At 40.4% G+C, this 20,150-nt stretch overlaps 1 protein-coding gene across 3 annotated transcripts in view; it reads left to right on the forward strand.

Moving 5' to 3' along the window:
- UGGT1 (UDP-glucose glycoprotein glucosyltransferase 1) overlaps nt 1–20,150 on the forward strand; it is a 110,279-nt gene that overhangs the window by 76,646 nt on the left and 13,483 nt on the right. For all 3 annotated transcript variants that reach the window (XM_032145616.2, XM_058434330.1, XM_032145618.2), the window contains 11 exons: nt 2,930–3,025; nt 8,411–8,513; nt 9,333–9,412; nt 10,695–10,884; nt 11,900–12,058; nt 12,892–12,977; nt 14,848–14,932; nt 15,868–15,956; nt 16,509–16,613; nt 17,830–17,914; nt 18,929–19,111. In XM_032145616.2, coding sequence (XP_032001507.1) covers nt 2,930–3,025; nt 8,411–8,513; nt 9,333–9,412; nt 10,695–10,884; nt 11,900–12,058; nt 12,892–12,977; nt 14,848–14,932; nt 15,868–15,956; nt 16,509–16,613; nt 17,830–17,914; nt 18,929–19,111 — 1,261 coding nt within the window. The remainder of the gene's footprint in view (nt 1–2,929; nt 3,026–8,410; nt 8,514–9,332; nt 9,413–10,694; nt 10,885–11,899; nt 12,059–12,891; nt 12,978–14,847; nt 14,933–15,867; nt 15,957–16,508; nt 16,614–17,829; nt 17,915–18,928; nt 19,112–20,150) is intronic.

Consider the following 20,150-nt stretch of genomic DNA (forward strand, 5'->3'; position numbering starts at 1 on the left):
TTCTTAATGGAAGAAAATAAATTGTTTGGATGGACCCTGGAGTCCACTGTTACATATATGTAGTTTCTGCATTAAATATCAGATGACTGTGTAGTTGGAGGATCTATTTCTATGTTTAATTTTTTGAGGAACCACAATACGTTTCCCACAGTCGCTGTACCATTTTACATTCCCATTGACAATGCTCAAGGGTTCCGGTTTCTCCATATCCTCACAACACTTGTAATTTTCTCGGGGGTTTTTTGTTTGTTTGTTTGCTTTTTATAATAGCCATCCTCATGGGTATGAAGTGCTGTCTCCTTGTGGTTTGATTCACATTTCCCTAGTGGTTGGTGATGTTGAGCATCTTGTCATGTGCAGATTGGCCATTTGTATATCTTTGGGAAAATGTCTATTCAAGTCTTTTGCCCATTTTTAATCACGTTGTTTTTTTTGTCATTGAGATGTAGCAGTTCTTTATACATTCTGAATGTCACTTTCTTACTAGATACATGATTTGTAAACATTTTCTCCCATTCTGTGGAGATGTGTTCTTTGATGCATAGTTGGAAGATATAAAATTTTAAAGTTCTGCTTGGGAGGTTGCAATGAGCTGAGATTGCACCACTGCAGTCTAGCCTGGGTGACAGAGTGAGACTCTGTCTCAAAGAAAAAAAAAAAAAGTTCTGCTGGGTTTTTTTCTTACATCATCATGCTGCAGAGTTCAAGAGCATGTTTTAGAGAAGTGTTGACTTGGATAGCTGTCAAAGTCAGCTGTTGCCATGTCCTGTATGACCTGGGAAGAAATCTCGTTTTGGCCAATACTGGGGCTACAAATAAGGAGGATCCCTCTTAACCTCAGTGGCTCCTGAGTGATGCCCCTTGTCCCGACCTGTGAAACGCTTCCCTGACGTAGGCCAGGAGATACTCATGACTCGAAGCAGCCATGTCACAGGCATAGGCTTGGTGTGGCATGCTGTTGGACCACTGCAGGGAGCTCCTTGGAGTCTTCTTGGGCTATATGATTGCCAGACTGTGCCTAGAAGACTTGCCTTTTGCCAATGAGAGATGGCTCTCGATCTTTCCTGGGTGAATTTAGGGAAATCAGGTAGTCATGGGGCCAAAAGACTAATGCTAAAACTCTTAGGCTTCCCAAAATTACCTTGTCTGCACTGGGTTTTCATTAGTGCCAGAGCTGCTCCACCTTGGAGTGGCCGCCTTCCCCATGACAGCCACAGCTATCATTCATGACCCAATCTGCATCCCCAAGGCTGCCCTGAAGCTTGGCTCTGTACACTTTGATCATTGTACTTCATCAGCCTTCAGGGAGTTTCTTGTTGGCCTGCTCACCCCAGTCCACGTAACCAAGTGCCCCTTGACATGTTTTGTAACCATGTTGACACATCACAGGAAGAGAATGGCCTGTATTATATATATTTGGCATTTATATTGAGAAGTTGAACCAAAATAGTTAATTTGATATATTTGCTGGGTTCATAGAAAATGTATAGGCTTGATTACAGTTCAAATACATTCACAGTGCTTTTTAAAAATTCTTATTCAGGATTTAGTGTTTGGTTCAGCAAATTGGAGTTTTGTTTTTTTGTTTTTTTTTTTTTCCAGGTTTAGTTCAAGATCTTTTTCAGTTAGAAATCAATTTTAGGCCGGGCACGGTGGCTCACGCCTGTAATCCCAGCACTTTGTAAGGCCGAGGCGGGCGGATCATGAGGTCAGGAGATTGAGAGCATCCTGGCTAACACGGTGAAACCCCGTCTCTACTAAAAATACAAAAAATTAGCCGGGCGTGGTGGTGGGCGCCTGTGTTCCCAGCCACTCGGGAGGCTAAGGCAGGAGAACAGCGTGAACCCGGGGAGCAGAGCTTGCGGTGAGCCGAGATTGCGCCACTGCACTCCAGCCTGGGTGACAGAGCGAGACTCCGTCTCAAAAAAAAAAAATCAATTTTAGAAGAGGCAGGGACAATAAAATTCTTTTTAAAGTGGTTTACTTCAGTGTTCATTGTAATAGTGAAATTAGAAACAACATAGATGTTCAATAGTTGGTTTAATATTTAGATTATTTTGTGTCCATAAAAATAACATGCAGTCATAAATATATTGAAATAGGCTGGGCATGGTGGCTCACACCTGTAATCCCAGCACTTTGGGAGGTCGAGGCGGGTAGATTGTATGAGCCCAGGAGTTCAAGACCAGCCTGGTCTGTACTAAAACCCTGTCTGTACTAAAAATACATAAAAATTAGCTGGGCCTGGTGGTGCTCGCCTGTAGTCTCAGCCACTCGGGAGGCTGAGGTGGGAGAATCACCTGAGCCTGGAAGGTGGAGGATGCTGAGATCGAGCCCTGGGCAACTAGAGTGAGACCCTGACTCAAACAAACAAACAAACAAAAATGTTGAAATATCACTGTATTTATTAACCAAGGAAAGGATTTTTATAATATGTTTTTAAGTGAAAAAGCAGGTTGCCAGTATAATTTGTTTATATGTATTTAAAAATATAGAATTATGAGCCAAAATATCAGAGCTTATTACTTGATATTATGTGTAATTTCAATTTTCGGCTTTATATTTATTTTCCAGTGAATTATTGCTCTAATAGTCATAAAAAGTAATAGTTTTAAAAGGACAAGGGAGAATGTAAATAATACTGACAGCCTGTGATGGGCCAGGGCCTCAGCTAGGTGCATTGCAGAGTTGTGCAGTTTTACTAGAGTCATGCAGAGTGGGTGCTGTCTCCATTTCACATGTGGGAAAGTGAGTAACTTCTCCAAGGTTATACCACTAATCACTCTTTCTCATGCCTATCAGTACAGACTTTATACCTTGTTGAAACCATCTTGGTGGAATTCAGTATTTGGGCTGATGATATGTTTGGCAATAATTGGAAAACTTTCAGTTAAAAAGATGCTAAGATTTCTCTAACCCCTTCTTTCAGGGCAAGCGACTTGGTAATGAAGGTGGATGCTCTTCTGTCAGCACAACCAAAAGGAGATGCAAGAATCGAGTACCAGTTTTTTGAAGACAGACACAGGTATAGAATTAATGTTGAATTTGTGCATATTCTTGAATATTAAACTCTTACATTTTCCTTTACCTCAGCTCGTTCATTTTCATATAGGATTTATATATAAGTTCTTATAGGAATGGAACATTTGGTGTGCAGTTTTCACATGTATGTATTTGTGTTGGTATATAAAATTCGTATGCAAATCTCGGTTGTATGAAAACTGACATTTCTAAATGAATCTGAAATAACTCAGAGTGCACCATTGTAGTAGAAAATAGACTGCATTTAATTAAACAGAGAAGTTGTACTTTTCTTAAATTCGAGAATAAACACAGGCAGGTCAAGGTAGCTCATGCTTATAATTCCAGCACTTTGGGAGGCCAATGTGGGAGGATTGCTTGAGCCCAGAAGCTCGAGACCAGCAAACAAAGGGAGACCCTGTCTCTACAAAAACATTTTAAAACATTAGCTGGGTGTGGTGGCATGTGCATGTTGTCCCAGCTCCTCTGGAGGTAGAGGCTGCAGTGAGCCATGACTGCATCACTGCACTTCCAGCCTGAGCAACAGACTGAGACCCTGTCTCACAAAAAAATAAGCAGAGATTGGCTGGGCGTGGTGGCTCACGCCTGTAATCCCAGCACTTTGAGAGGCTGAGGTGGGCAAATCACCTGAGGTCAGGAGTTTGAGACCAGCCTGGCCAACATGGTGAAACCCTATCTCTACAAAAATACAAAAATTAGCCAGTCATGGTGGCAGGTACCTGTAATCCCAGCTACTCGGGAGCCTGAGACAGGAGAATCGCTTGAACCCAGGAGGCGGAGGTTGCAGTGAGCAGAGATCGTGCCATTGCACTCCAGCCTGGGAGACAGAGCAAGACTCCATCTCAAAATCATAATAATAGTAAAATAAACAGATTATTAAAGTACTTGTCTCATTCATCTTTTATTGAAAACTTTTTAAAAACAACAACAACAGGGTTTCATTCTGTCATCTGGGCTAGAATTCAGTAGCGTGATCTCAGCCCACTGCACCCTCCGCCTTCTGGGCTCAAGTGATCTTCCTACCTTAACCTCCTGTGTAGAAGGGACCACAGGCGCTTGCCACCATGCCTGGCTAGTTTTTGTATTTTTTATAGAGATGGGGTCTCACCGTGTTGCCCAGGCTGGTCTCAAACTCCTAGGCTCAAGTTATTCACCTGCTTCAGCCTTCCAAGTTGCTTGGCCGAAAACTTTTGTTTTAAATAAGCTTAGCATAATGGGGGAGTTTGCCTTTTTGTTCTTCGCTTTTTTGTTTTGAAAAGTTTAAAACCTAGAAATAGTTGAAAGACTAATATAATGAGCACCCAAATATCCTTCACTTAGATTCACAAGTTGTTGGTGTGTCACATTTGCTTTATCTCTGTCATCGCACATGTGCATGTTGTGTGCGTGTGTCTGCATGTGTGTGTTTGTGTAGTACTTCTAGTAACTGCTTTAGTAGTTTATTTATATGTTTGCATACACACATGGTCATATTTTTTCCTGCACCATTTGGAAATAGATTGCAGACATCCTGATGTAACATGTCTGACGTTTTCTGCATGTGTATCCTGAGTGCTAGGACTTCTCCACAGTACTGTTAGCTGGCCTCAGAAATGTAACCTTGATACAGTAATGTTAAAACACAATTTCTATTCACATGTCTCCAGTATCTTTGTAATGACCTTCTACAACTGTTTTTTGTATTTGTTTTGGTCCAGATTACATATTACAGAGTTGTGTCTCTTTGGTTTCCTTTAATCTGGAAGAGTTCTCTGCCATTTTTTTTTCTAGTCTTTTGTCTTTTATGATGACACTTTTTAAGAGTCCAGGACAGTTGTCTTATGGAATGTCTCACAGTCTGAGTTGCTTCTTCATGATTAGATTTAATTGTTTCTAGGAAAGAGCCCTGCACGGTAATGTATATAGCCTTTGCTATAGCTGGCAAGTATATACATGTAATACACTGATTGTGTCTCGGAATCCCCAGGGAGGCTTTAAATATAGATGCCTGTGTCCTGCTCCTCTGTGATTCTGAGCTGATTAGTCTGGCATGGATAGGACTTTGGTTTAGTGGACCTGTGTTTTTTTATGACCAATCCTTGTGGGGATCAGGTTTGCATAGTCAGATCATTTGATGATTGTAGGCTGGAATGGAGGCCCTCTCTGTTTGCACTGTTTGTGTGTCCTAATTTTTTATGTCAGCAGTGGGTGAAGATTCTTATGGCTCCTGGATAATCCTTGTTGAATTTGGCCATTAGCACCCAGATTGCACCCATTTTCTCAATGTTTTGTGAACTTTCAGGAAGTAACTCATTAGTCACCAGTGGGAGGAAACCTTTCCTAATCAGCCTGCCGTCTTGTTTACCCTTCTTGTCCAAGGTAGCGAGTCCTGAGCAAAGACCTCTTCCCTTTTTAGAAATCTTCTTCTCCATGGGTCTCCATGTTTTGTATAATTAAAATACCTTAATTATAAATTCTATTATGAGACAAATTATAATTCCTGTTAGAGAAATTCCTCTTATTGGGAGGTGTGTCAGTTAAATGAATGTTTATTACATTTAACTCAGAAGTTTCTCATTTATGCTAGAAATAGAAAGATCTGAACCATCAGTTAATGTATATTCTTGCCCTCAAAGTGTGGTCCATGGACCAGCAGCAAGACATTGTCTGGGAGCCTGTTGGAAATGCAGGCTTTGGACCCACACCAGTCCTGAAGAATCAACATCTGCATTTTAACAAGTTGCTCCTGGGGAATTCCTGTGTGCATTAATGCTACTAAGCACAGTATTCTTTGACATTTACTCTACGAACCATAGGCAAATGTGTATAATCTCCAAATCTTGTTCCTGTCTCTGTCACTTTTCGTTTTATTCTGGTCTTTTCTCTGACCAATATAGTGAATACATTTAAACATGATGTTGTTCATATTGTTCCCATTTCCACACAAATACTCCTCTTTCCTTGTTTTTTTTTTTTTTTTTCGAATCCCTTTTGCTTGTTCTAGAGATGTGGGGTAAGTAAAGGACCTCACAGGGTCAATTTCTGGTGTGCCTGTTGCTGATCACCTGGAACACTGCTGGCTCAGAATGTGAACATGTTGTGTGAAACTCTACCCCAAACCTGGTGTGGGCAGGCGTGGTGTAGAGTCCTGTTTGAGACTCTCTCTCTGGTTCCCTTGTGAGCCTTTGTATAATGCTATTTTCTAATGAGTTTTTCCTTCTAGAATTCTAGAATAGCAGAGAGGTGCAAATTATGTTAGGGCAGTGGCTCTCAAAATTTGGCTTTTACTTAGAGAGCTTGTTAAAATGCAGATTGCTGGACCCATCCCCGAGTTTCTGATTGAGTAAGTCTGGGTTGGATCCTGACGTGCTTCTCACAAATGCCCAGGGGAAGCTGATGCCACTGCTCTGGAGCCACACTTTGAGAACAGTTGTATTAGAGGAATAATCATTGGCAGTGGGCTTAATGTGAAATTGTTAACAATGCCAGAGATTGAAAGCACCTACCTCAACACAGTTACAAAGCTATTCTAATGGTCATTTCCAAAGCAGTGAAGATGTGAAGTAACCTTCATGAGCCTGTAAATTGTTTCCAGGTTTCTTGGTTATGCTGTTTTGTGGTGTTCTTTTGTATTCATCCCACTTAGGTAAATGTTGTTTGGTAAAAAAAAGTAAAAGTAGTGGTTAGTATCGTAACCACATTATAGTATTGTTCAGAGCAAACAAAGTATAATGGTTTAAACAGCTAACAGTTTTCGAAAATGGGTATAATTTTGAATCCTTTCAAGTTGAGTCCTTTTAAAAGTTCATTAGAGGTCCCTGCTCCTTTTAAGTCACCAAAGTCAGTGTGACTTCAAGGGAGTCCATGCAACAGAAAGTTACCATTCAGTTAAGAACAGACAAGGGGGCTGGGCATGATGGCTTATGCCTGTAATCCCAGTGCTTTGGGAGGCCAAGGCAGGCAGATCACTTGAGGCCAGGAGTTCAAGACCAGCCTGGCCAACATGGGAAAACACCATCTCTACTAACAATACACAAATTAGCTGGGCATGGTGGCATGCGCCTGTAAGTAGCTGGGGCGCGAGAATTGCTTGAGCCCGGGAGGTGGAGGTTGCAGTGAACCGAGATCACGCCACTATACTCCCAGCCTGGGTGAATGAGCGAGACACTGTCTTTAAAAAAAAAAAAAAAAAAAAAAGACAAGGACCAGGTGTGGTGGCTTATGCCATTGCTTTGAGAAGCCAAGGCAGGAGGATCACTTGAGGCCAGGAGTTTGAGACTAGTCTGGTCAATATGGTGAGACCCCTATCTGTACAAAAAAATATAAATTAGCCCGGCATGGTGGCGTGTGTCTGTAGTCCTAGCTACTTAGGAGGCTAAATTGAGAGGATCATTTCAACCCAGAAGTTAGAGGCTTCAGTGAACCATGATCACACCACTGCACTCCAGCCTGGGCCACAGAATGAGACCTTGTCTCTAAAAAAGTAAATAAGGAAAAGAACAGGCAAAATATCTATAACTTAATGCTGACAAAGGATGTGGTGAAATTTATTTTTTGGCCTTGTAAATTTGATTAGTTCTTCAGGAAATGTGGTTGACAATACTTATTAGCCACAATGTATTTGTATCCTTTGTCTCCGTAATCTCATGTCTAGTACTTCCTTGAATCTAAAGAAATTTCCAAATGTGGAGAAAGTTGGTAGTACAAATTGTTTACAGGTTGAAAGCCATCTCTATGTCCAGCAGTAAAGAAAAGCTGGAGTAAACTCTGACAGCTTCATTTGGTAAATAGCATATTATTTCTTATAGAGGATGCTTGTTGTGTAACAGCATGTGGAAATCTTTATGCTACAGTAGTGAGAGACGGAAGGAAATTGTTTTGAAATTGCTAATCTGTATCTACAACTAATGTTTATACAGGCATCTAGAAAGGATTACGTAGAGATGCAGCTAAGTAGGCTGGGAGAGTGAATATTTTGTGATTATATTTTTCCTTTTTCTCTGTTTTGCAGGTTTTCTGGAATGTTCTTTCATTATTTTTTAAAAATTGATTTATTCCTTTTCTCTTTGTACTCTTCTTGCCAAGAAGTGAAAATTGGCATAATGTTATCAGAAGCTAACTTCAGTAGCTTTTCTCAGTTTTTGGTTAAATACAATTTCAAGCTGTTTTTCCTCTCTTTGCATGGACCTTTCAATCCATTTCAGATCCATTATTGAGGTTTTGCAATCTTTGGGATAGACTGAATCATATAGTTGGCCACTGTCATGGTCTAGTCTTTCTAGATCTAAGGTTCTTTGAAATGCTAAGAAGGTTGAAGGTTATATTGTACAAAAAAAACTTTTGTTTCCTGTGTCCTCCAGGTTAATGTTTTATCCTTGTGATCTTTCAGTGCAATCAAACTGAGGCCGAAGGAAGGGGAGACATACTTTGATGTCGTGGCTGTCGTTGACCCTGTCACCAGAGAAGCACAGAGACTTGCTCCTTTGCTCTTGGTAGGAACGCCGTGTAGGAAGCGTACATCACCTTTGTTTGAAGTTGTCACATGCTCTGAAATTCACTGAGAGCTTTGTTTTCCTTGAGTTGTCTTCAACAGGCACTGGACAATGCTATGGGGTTCTAGGGCAGGGCAATCTTTACAAAGATTGACAGTGGCTGTGAAACAACCTCACAGCCCTAGAAAGTTGGTGCAAGTGTGGTTGGCTGCCTCATGTAATTTAAAAAAGTGATTAACATCCTCATTTAGAGTAAAACATCCTGGAATTAAGGTATGCTGTATTTTAATTTATAATGGCAAAGAGATAAAATAAATATGTTTTTTCATTTTTCCTTTTTTATAACTACCATGGATTTTTTGTCTTGGCATGTCTTTTAGACATGTATAGTGTGTTACAATTTTAGGACATTTAAAAGACCTTCGACAAAGACACAGTCGCTCCAACATTCATTGCCGAATAAATCTCTAACCTTTTTTGTGAGTGTTGGTATCTCTGTGTTTTCATCCTTTGGCATGTGAGCAGTGGCTCTGAGGCCTGTAGTTTTTCCATGATCTGCCTGCTGCTTCCCCACAGGGTCTGCCTTCGTGTGAGGAGCAGTGAGCGGCAGCAGCCTACTTCCCACTGTTTTTGGCCACGTCCTATGTATGTGTGATGTAGATTGTGCAGTAGAGTTGTGATTTCCAGAAGTTTCTCCAGTGCAGACTCTGGCTGTTATTACCTTTATATCTTTTCTTGAGATATTAATATCTCAGTGTCAAATAATAAATTTCTGAAGAAAAAAATCCTAAATATTTTGTCATCTGTTTTTCCTTCTAGGTTTTGGCTCAGCTGATAAACATGAATCTGAGAGTATTCATGAACTGCCAATCCAAACTTTCCGACATGCCTTTAAAAAGGTAAAACATGCTATGTAAGAAAACAGTTGAAGAAATGGTACTGAATCCAAGTTCTGATATTGCATGTTAGAGGATCAGATGGATTTATAGGTGGACATCATGTTTGAAATGGTCATTTACTAAATGTTCAGTTTTGCCAAATTTCACTCTAATCAGAAGTTCTAAGAACATAGTGTGTTTGTAGCATTTAGGTGGCATTACCCCAGGCTGCTTGCATTTGTGCCTTTTCTTTTTTTTCAAGATGGAGTCTCACTCTGTCACCCAGATTGGAGTGCAGTGACATGATCTTGGCTCACTGCAGCCTCTGCCTCCCGGGTTCAAGCGATTCTCCTGCTTCAGCCTTCTTGGTAGCTGGGATTACAGGCGCACACTACTACGCCCAGCTAATTCTTGTATTTTTAGTAGAGACGGGGTTTCACCATGTTGACCAGGCTGGTCTCGAACTCTTGACCTCAAGTGATCCGTCTGCCTCACTTCCCAAAGTGCTGGGTTTACAGGTGTGAGCCACCACACCTGGCCCCATTTGTGCTTTTCATCTTAAAAGAACAATATTCATTTCAAGTTGGAATATACATGTTAGAGGAAGCTTGCTTAGCTATATATTGTCATGAGCTTTGGAATGGGCATTTATGAAAAGTGATACAGAAAGCAGTTAGTGTTGTGGCTATGGGAAATTTCTAACTTGCCAGTGTGCTGCGTTTTATAGGTTAGCTTCTAAGTGGATTGAAACAGCATTTGCAAGTAACCAAAGGGTTCCCAGCTTCCACCATTATTCTCGTATAGGGGAAATGTTTACATTATTAGTGTTTTCAGGACTAGTCTGAGAGCTCAATCAGCATTTAGGAATTGGTTTTAAAGAGAAAAATGAATCCTCCCTGAAGGGAGGAAAATGCCCAGGACCTAATTGGGACCCTGACAGCCATCCATGTGAAGGAGTGGCCTCTGTTGAAGTGATTGGATTTTGGCTTGCCAGGTGGACAGTATAATGGCTGCTGAGTATGAGCTGGAGTAGCTATTACTAGAAGGTCATTGCTACGACATCACCACAGGCCACCACTGAGCACTCCTCAGTGCTGTCCTTGTTTGCCTTTTCTTGCATCTGCAGCAACCACAGGAGGCATCGTTAGGTCAAAAACGGTTTTGGAAACACTTTTCCCAATCTGGAAGGGTACTCCTCCAAATCTAATTTGTTTTAACCAGTTGTTTACCTGTGTAAGGGCTTGTACACTCAAGTACTGTTGTCACATAGAAAAATATCTAACACTTTCCTTTTCAATTTCAGCTTTTACCGTTATGTTTTAGAACCAGAGATTTCTTTCACTTCAGACAATAGTTTTGCTAAGGGTCCAATCGCAAAATTTTTGGATATGCCTCAGTCTCCACTGTTCACTCTGAATTTGAACACACCTGAGAGCTGGATGGTAGAATCTGTCAGAACACCATATGATCTTGATAATATTTATTTAGAAGAGGTAAGACCATATCACTGCTTCCAAATACTTAATCATGTATAATACAGCAGATTGAATCATAGTCTAGGTGGGCCTCTGAGACATCAGTGTTCAGGTATGATATTATTTTAAACAACAGCTTTATTCACATGGAACTCATATACCATAAAATTTTCCCCATTAACGTGTACAGTTGAGAGGTTTTAGTATCTTCACAGAGTTGTGCAGCCATCACCACTACGCAATTTTAGAATGTTTTCAGCATCCCCAGCAAAAGCCCCATACTCATTAGCAGTCACTCTCCATTTCCCCAGCCACTGGCAACTGCTAGTCTACTTTCTATCTCTATGGATTTGCCTATTCTGACATTTTGTCTAAATAGAATCAAATGTGGGCTTCTGTAATTGGCTTCTTTCACATAACAAATTGTTTTCAAGATCCATCCATGCTGTAGTATGTATCAACGCTTCATTCTTTTTAACTTGCCAGATAATATTTTATTTATGGACATATCACATTTTATTTATCCTTTCACGAATGGACATTTGGGTTGTTTTTACTTTTTGGTTGTTATGAATAATGCTGCTATGAATGTTGTGTGCAAGTTTTTCTACTGATATATGACTACAGGATGTCTTTGCATTTAGGTCTTTAATTTTTTTCAACATTTACTGTTTTATCCTCATTCATATTTTTAGAATAACGCCTTTACTGTTTTTTTCTCCTTTCTCTTTCCAACCCAGTTTTTATAATTGTATCCAGTCATTCACCACCACCATAGCCGAGATGCAGAACATTTCCATTACCCCAGAAAGTTCTTTTATACCACTTTGCAGACAGTAGCCTCCTCTCGCCTGGTTTCAGGCAACAACTGGTCTGCTTTCTGTCATTATAGTTTTGTCTTTTCTTGAATTTCTTAAAATATAATCATATATTATGTAAGTCCTTTTCGTCTGCTTCCTTTACTTTGCATAATGCATTTCAGATTTATTCATGTTGTCTGAGTGCATTCAAGTGATTGGATTTTGGCTTGCAGGTGGACAGTGTAGTGGCTGCTGAGTATGAGCTGGAGTACCTGTTACTGGAAGGTCATTGCTACGACATCACCACAGGCCAACCTCCACGGGGACTGCAGTTTACCTTAGGAACTTCAGCCAACCCGGTCATTGTGGACACCATTGTTATGGCCAATCTGGTAAATAATCTGTTCATCAGATAGTAATATTGTAGTTATGTTAATTTGGGCACTATAATTTATGATGGAGCAATTAGCATTCTTAACCATAGAGTGAGATTAAAATTCATTATGGGCTGAACTTGGTCAATATAGAAATCATTAGTTCAGCTAAATTTGTAGGTTAGAATTACATGTCAAAAGAAAAAACATGCTGGAATACTCAGCTGTAACTGAATTGGCCCCTGAAAATAGATTGCTCATGAGCTGACAGCCTTTTTCTTTTCTTTGGAAGTGCGACACTTACTCATGCATCACACGTTGATTCTTTCCTGAAGCACAGCTAAGTGACTGGCCTTTATTGTACTAGGTTTTTTGTTGTTGTTGTTGCTTTTTTTTTTTTTTTTTGAGACTCCTGCCCAGGCTGGAGTGCAGTGGTGTGATCTCGGCTCACTGCAACCTCTGCCTCCCAGGTTTAAGCAATTCTCCTGCCCCAGCCTCCTGAGTAGCTGGGATTACAGGCATCCACCACCATGCCTGGCTAATTTTTGTACTTTTTTAGTAGAGATGGGGTTTCACCATGTGTTAGCCAGGCTGGTCTCGAACACCTGACCTCAAGTGATCCACCTGCTGTGGTCTCCTGAAGTGCTGGGATTACAGGTGTGAGCCACTGCACCTGGCCTGTGCTAGAGTTTTTAATGTGTAGTTTTGGTTTTTTCAGAGTTGGATTGATTTGTTTACTGTGTTATTCACATTATAGTTGATTGATATTTCAGAAATAGAAGTAACTATTCCTCAGAAATAGCATTTTGGTGTTTTGAAGAGAGCTAACTGGACTTTTCTTCTTGTCCTAGGGCTACTTTCAGCTGAAAGCCAACCCAGGAGCTTGGATCCTCAGACTTAGGAAGGGACGCTCTGAAGATATTTATAGAATTTACAGGTAGGAGTAAGTGATGCAGGTACATTTTCCCAGAACATTTAGAAATGATCATTAGCTCTAATTGAATACTACCCTGGCAGTTAGCCAGGCAACATGAATTTAATTTGCAGTTGTATGTGATGAAACAATGGTTTTTCCAGGAAATTAAATATGGAAGAATTGTTAGAATAGAATTAGATAATAAGAGGTATAGATGCTAATGAGTATAGTCAGGCTTTATTCTTTAATTATTTATTTGTGCTAACAATATCCCAGAATCAAATCATTCTGTCACTGTGATGCAGCTCATAGATAGGCAGATGAGAAACTTGAAGAAAAGAGAAAAGAAAGAAAGAACAGCCAGACTTTTCTGCGCAGAGAGTGTATGTGTTGACCCTGAGTGATTTGCAAATGCACAGTACATGGAAGCTTTGGTCTTGAAGCTGTGCTGTTAGTGCTGGTATTCCTTGGTCTGTGGTGGCATAGTGAGAACATTCCCTCTATAGCCAGCTTTTACCTTAAGGTTTACTGCACATATTTATTAGTTTAAAAATAATTATGTTGCCTTTAAAAACGTTTGATATAAATTATGCTTAACACAATTTAAATTAGTTTTAAACTGTGTGAAGAGACTTCCTGCCAGATTGTTTAGGGGATGATTTCCATTAGGGCACATTTGAAGCACCCTGTAGTATGTCCTTGCCTTAACTGGCTCCATAGTGACACACATGAAACAGTGGATTAGTGCCTGGTTCTTACCCAGGAAATAGAAGAATTCTGTATTATAATAACACCATTGTAAACAATAGAAGTTTTTTTCCACATAACATTTTCTTCATATAAGGTTTTACAGAATTTTGGATGCACTTCCAAACTCCTTCCCTTTTGGATGCCCTGGCCCTTCCCAGCCTCCCCTTCCCAGGAGCATGGTGCCCCCTCTTCCTAGCTGTTCAGGGCTTCCCCCTAGCAGAATCTTCCTTTGCCTGAGAACCCTACTCTCTGCTAGATGACAGCAAATGCAGTGAATTCATGTCGTAATTATAATTTTTCTTCCTCTGCTCCTGTCTGCCTGCAAATAGAGTTTGTTATAGTTTTTCTGGTAGTGTATAGACACCAGGTTGAGTACAGGGCCTGTTGCTGACTGATTGTTGCTTCCAGGCAGAAAGAGCGAGCAGATTTCCTTTACAACACTATTCCAGTTAAAGAGTAGTGGCTGGGAGTGATGGGTGATGGCTCATGCCTGTAATCCCAACACTTTGGGAGGCCAAGGAGGGTGGATCACTTAAGGTCAGGGGTTTGAGACCAGTCCTAGCCACTATGGTGAAACCCTGTCTCTACTAAAATACAAAAATTAGCCAGGCGTGGTAGTGGGTGCCTGTAAACTCAGCTACCTGAAGGCCGAAGCAGTAGAATCACTTGAACCTGGGAGGTGGAGGTTGCATTGAGCCGAGATTGCTCCACTGCACTCCAGGGCAACAGAGCAGAACTCTGTCTCAAAAAAAAAAAAAAGAGTGGAGGCAGTGCGTTTCCAGTAATGGGAGGGGGACCTGTTCCCCCTGCACTCCTTTATCGAAGGCTCTGTGCTTGGCTCAGAGCTTGTGAACACAGGCGGTTGTTTAGTACTCACCATGTGGTTTCCACACATGGATGCCTGTCACTGCGTGATGGGTAATTTGAAAGAGGACTCACAAGGAGGTTTGGGCATGCACCTTATATAAAGAGAGATTTCAACACGTGCTTCTGTGCATCTTGAAGGAGCTTAAGGAGCAAGAAGATAGCTGGATCTCGAAAACTCCTTTATGAGAAGGATGATGGACTCAGATGCTCTGAGAGCATTTGCTGCCTTTTGAGAATTGTGCCTTGTAATATTGATCTTTCTTTTCTCGCAAAGCCACGATGGCACCGATTCTCCACCTGATGCTGATGAGGTGGTTATCGTCCTCAACAACTTCAAAAGCAAAATTATTAAAGTGAAGGTGAGTTTGATAAAAGTAGTGGCATTCTGTTATTGGACAGCTGTCATTTAAAAATATGTATCTTGGAACCAGCCCAAGGGTCTCTTCGTAATTTGCTATGGCAATTATAGGGATACTGCTTTAAGGCAAAATGTCTTTGTAAATGTGAGTTTGTGGCTTTCCTCAACTGAAAGATTGTACCTTTTGGGTAATCTCAGTGTGCAGAACACGTCCCATCTTATATAAAATATTCTCATAGATGCTTTGTTGTTTATATAGCCACAATTCATAGTGTTGTTGATGACTCTCTTCTCAGAATATTGGGGGAAATGGCAATGAAAATTTTCAACGATAATAAAATGATAGTCCTATTTCATTTCTTTTGACTTCTACTTTCCGTTCTCTGAATGTTGAAGCTCTTAGTGCCTTACATTCAAGTACAGTATATTCTGGAATAAAGAATCATTACACACAGTGAAACCTAAAATAGGCCATGCATTGTTGAGCAGAAAAATGGTCACTGTGCTGCCAAGAAGAAACTCCTATTTGTGCTAGTGAATCCTGAAAACTGGTCATAACATGAAATACGTCCCTCCCAACAGCTAGAGCCCGCAGCAGCCACACTCTTCCCTGGAACTAGCTGTTGACTCATTGAATCGTGCTTCTGGTTTCACTGCACAGTTGAGTTTGCGGCTCTTTGCCTGTGTTGCAAGTTGAAAATGGGGTTCATCTAATTAAAAGAGGTTGTTGTCTCCTCACATAAGGTTATGATGTGAATGTCCTGGTGAAGATACTTCTATTGAATCCTTCTAGACTCTGGGTGGGGTTGTGCCTGTTTGTGAGAGAATTGATTGATAATTCCCTATTGATGACAGGCTCACAGTGCACATCCAGTGAGAGGCAGTTTTATGCCTATGAGACATACTGGTAGTAAGGTTTATCACATTTGATTGCAGGTTCAGAAGAAGGCAGATATGGTGAACGAAGACTTGCTGAGTGATGGAACGAGTGAGAATGAATCTGGATTTTGGGATTCCTTCAAATGGTAAGTTGACATTATAAGAGTTACGTTTTTAAGGAAAAACTGAGATATAAGCACCATCCATCCCTCCTTTTTGCATCTTGTGATTCTGTCTGGGCCTTTCACATTCTACTTTGTGCAGCTACATCTCACACTTATATTTGGCATAGATGACTATTTTCCGCTTGATTAATCCGAAAGAGGTTCATGTCTCCCAGTGGGGAAGTTACTTCTGCTCCATACTTTGTGACTCTCACTGCCTGTACCTGCTCTTTGGAAATTTGACTGCTCCCTGCTCAGTTTACTTCCCGTTGTGTAAGTTGCATTCTGGTGCAGCCTGTGTTCAGTCTCTTCCTAAAACAACACTGCTGGGGAGTGAACATTCTTTTTGTCTTCCCACAGGTTGGTTTTGTCAGTCTTGTGCTCTCTCCAGGGTGTGAGGGAAGCTTCATAACCACTCCTGCTGCAGCTCACCCGCTAGGGAAGGATGGGAAGCGCAGTCTTTCCTCTTACTTTCAAAGGCTGTGTGTCTGTACCAGTGTTTCAAGTGGTCTTTTTTTACCCTTATTGTTATAGGGGCTTTACAGGAGGACAGAAGACTGAGGAAGTGAAGCAAGATAAAGATGACATAATTAATATTTTCTCCGTTGCATCTGGTCATCTCTACGAAAGATTTCTTCGGTCAGTCTTGTTGATGATTTCATTATATATGAATGAATCTGTCAGTGTTCTTATTTAGAGAGGAAAGGTTTTGTGGGATTTTGCTCATTATACTTCTGTCTTTGAAGCACTCTGAGCATTGTGACTGCTTGCCATTTATCAGTGGATTTGTTTCGATCCCGCCATCTGTGAAGTTGAACTATGTAGTGAATGCCTCTGGATATTACAAGGCTGTAGCCCTTTAACGTCACTGTACACATTCATAGACTGTGCTGTTTATTGCCTGCCAAACATTGCTTAACCCAGAGATTAGGAGGTTGACATAGAGAATAGAATGAGAACAGAACCATGGAATACTTCATTGCCTTCTAAAGATTCATAGGATTTTAGAGCCAGGAGAGACCTTAGTTCTTACATATGAACACTTCTATTTTATAAACAGGCTGAGGCCCCTAGTGTGAAGGGACTTGTCTAAGGTCACACAACTAGAGCCAGAAGAGGCCACGGGCTAGGGCTGCCTGATGTAGTGGTCACCAGAGGCACTGTCAGGAAGGCCTGAGAGTCACTTTTCTCATTGCCAGGGCTGTGTTCACTCTTAATTTTTCACTATAGATCTAGTATAGAAAATAAAAATGTCATTTGTCTCATTTTTAGCCGTCTTATTTCCAAGAAATAATATCCTACCTAAAATAGCAAATAATAATAACAACTGAATTTGGTTAAATTCCTCCATTCAAAAATGTGGTTTTGTTTTCTCAGTAAGGAGGCCCAAGCTGATAGCCTTCCTCTCTGAAGCAGGGCCTCTGTGTAGGCTGCAGGAGGCGCTGTGGTTACACATTCTTCCCTTAGCACCAGACGCTGCTGTCACGTGACAGGGGTTTTGGAGAGTGATGTCAGTTACCCCAATCTCCAGGGTTCATCTGGACCATAACTAATATATCAGTTCATGAAGCAGTTTATTTAGAGGTGTAGCAGAATTAAAACATTTGCCTCTGTCAGTTAAGTTTTATAGTTTTATAGGTGAGGAATGCCCCTTCTCTTTAGTGATAACTTCATAAGCTGGATGGAGTAAGTACAATTTTTCATTTTCCATCACTGAGCGTCTCCCTCGGCCTAATTGAGCCATCAGTTAGCTCTGCCATAAAGAGCATTTAGGTGTCTCATGATTGACTCTACATAATGTTGAGGTTAAATAACATTGGAAAGCTATTATTAATTACCTACTTTTGTTTGGCAGCATAATGATGCTATCCGTGCTGAAGAATACCAAGACTCCTGTGAAATTCTGGTTCTTGAAGAATTACTTGTCCCCCACATTTAAGGTTTGTTTCACAGAGAAAGGGAAAATATTCTTATTAAGGAGATATTTACTGTATAATATATTTTTCATGACTTTTGTTTTATCTGTATACTTTAGCAAATTTTCCATTTACTAAGATACCCTAATTTGGTTGCATATTTTTATTTTGATTATTCTTCCAGATTGGTCTGTTTGAGGGAAACAGTTAAATTGTGTTTAAAAACTTGGATAATATAGTAGAGTCTTTTGTTGTTGTTATTAGGAGCAGTGTCTTACTGAGATAACGTTTTCTTCCTCTGAAGCCTGCGTGCTTGCTTTAATTTAGAAAGCACAGTGATGGTTTACATTGAGGAGAATGATTGGTGTTAGCATGAACCACTCCTGGATGATGTATGGAAGTAATGCTTCCTCTGTGCAAAACCAAACACGTACTTGCAATGTTTTCTGCATTACTTACATCAGTCAGTATTTGTCGTCTAAGTTGATTTGTTTGCATCCTTTTTTTTTCTTGTAGAATTTACTAAATGACTTTTAATATATTCAATAACCATTCTCCTTGATAAGCACTTTACTGCTGGCCCCCTTGTACTTAGAATCTGAAAGACTTATTAATTAAAGGGCAACACATTTGTCCAGAGTTCTGGCTTTGCAGTGTTATTCCCTGGGTTAGATCTGGCCTTGAGAAAGGCTTGTCATCAAGCTCAGTAAATGCCTTACTGAAATCAAGTTTAGACAAATGGACTTAAAGTTCATGTTCTGTAAAAACACACACAGAGGGATATACATCTAAAATCCTTCCCTTGAACATTCTGTCATTTCATGTGGTGAGCAGAAGTCATAAAGAAATGGGGATTTGACAAAGGTTTATATCTGTTCTTCTATGTAGTCATGAGTGGGTCAGGGCCAGTCTTTGTAAGACCACTGTTTTGGTAAATGTGTTTTATTTGTCCCGTATCATGGTGGTTGGCTTATATTATGAAAGCAGTTTTCTTAATCAGAAGAAATGATTATTTGTTGTTCCCATGTCTAAAAATAGGAGTTTATACCTTACATGGCAAATGAATACAATTTCCAGTATGAGCTTGTTCAGTACAAATGGCCCCGGTGGCTTCATCAACAGACTGAAAAACAGCGTATCATCTGGGGTTACAAGATCCTCTTCCTGGACGTACTTTTCCCACTAGTTGTTGACAAGTTCCTGTTTGTGGATGCTGATCAGGTAGGCCCTTAAAGGCCAAGTTTTGACAGTTTGTATTAAAAGCAACAAATCTCTTCTTTTTAAATGCTATTTTTTCCACTTATGGAAAAGGACATGCTTATTTTACATTTAGAAAATATGAAAATATGTATCACACAGATGTGATCACTTTTTAAATTTGCATTTAGCTTATCTCCTTTACATCTTTTTCTCTGTCTTTTTAACATCATTGTGATAACATAATGTGTGCAGTTTTGTATCTGACTTAATTCATTTAACATGAAAACTAAAAATTAGAAAATTAACATTTAGCAGTGCTTGCCATCATCTCTAATTATCTGCCCAAAAGACAGGAGTTATTGTCACGGGTAATAGACGAAGCTTAAGTGGATACATGGCTTTGGCAGTAGGGAACCTCCGGATATTCTTTCCGGCCGTCAGGGTTTGACTTAACGAAAGGGAACATGTGATTTTAGAGCGTACAAACTCAAACAGCATAAATGTACTTCTGCCCACAGCCTTCCACTTCAGCCTGAGCGGGCGGAAACCCAAGTCAGCCACCTGAGTGGAAGGATGTAATGTGTGTGAAAGTCACCGGGACAGAGACTTCACTCACCTCTTTGGAATTCTCTTCCACTGGCTCAGCCTGAAGTGTGCCTTCCTGATTGTAACATAGCCACATTTAATCCTTGTCGAGTACTTAAGATGAGCAAGGCATTATTCTACGTCTGTCCATTCATATGTTAACTTGCATAATCCTCCCAACAACCCTGTGACATAGGTACTGTCATTATCTCCATTTTACAGTTGAAGAAACTGAGGCACAGAAAGGCTAAGCAATTGAAATTTGTTTTATTCCTACTCCCACACACCTTGCTAAGTGTCTTACACGTTAGTGAGTCAACCAGGTAATAAGTGGAGGAATCAAAGTGCATCTGCCACTAGTGCCTGTGCCACTAACCACGGAGCAGCCTTCCATGCTGCCTTTAGTGAGCCACTCTGTATCTTAAGGAAACCGCATTAGAGCTGTCTGCATGGTTGCTTAACAAATGACTTTTGA

This window comes from Hylobates moloch, unplaced genomic scaffold (assembly GCF_009828535.3).
Source record: "Hylobates moloch isolate HMO894 unplaced genomic scaffold, HMol_V3 SCAFFOLD_24, whole genome shotgun sequence".
NCBI classification, from domain to species: Eukaryota; Metazoa; Chordata; class Mammalia; order Primates; family Hylobatidae; genus Hylobates; species Hylobates moloch.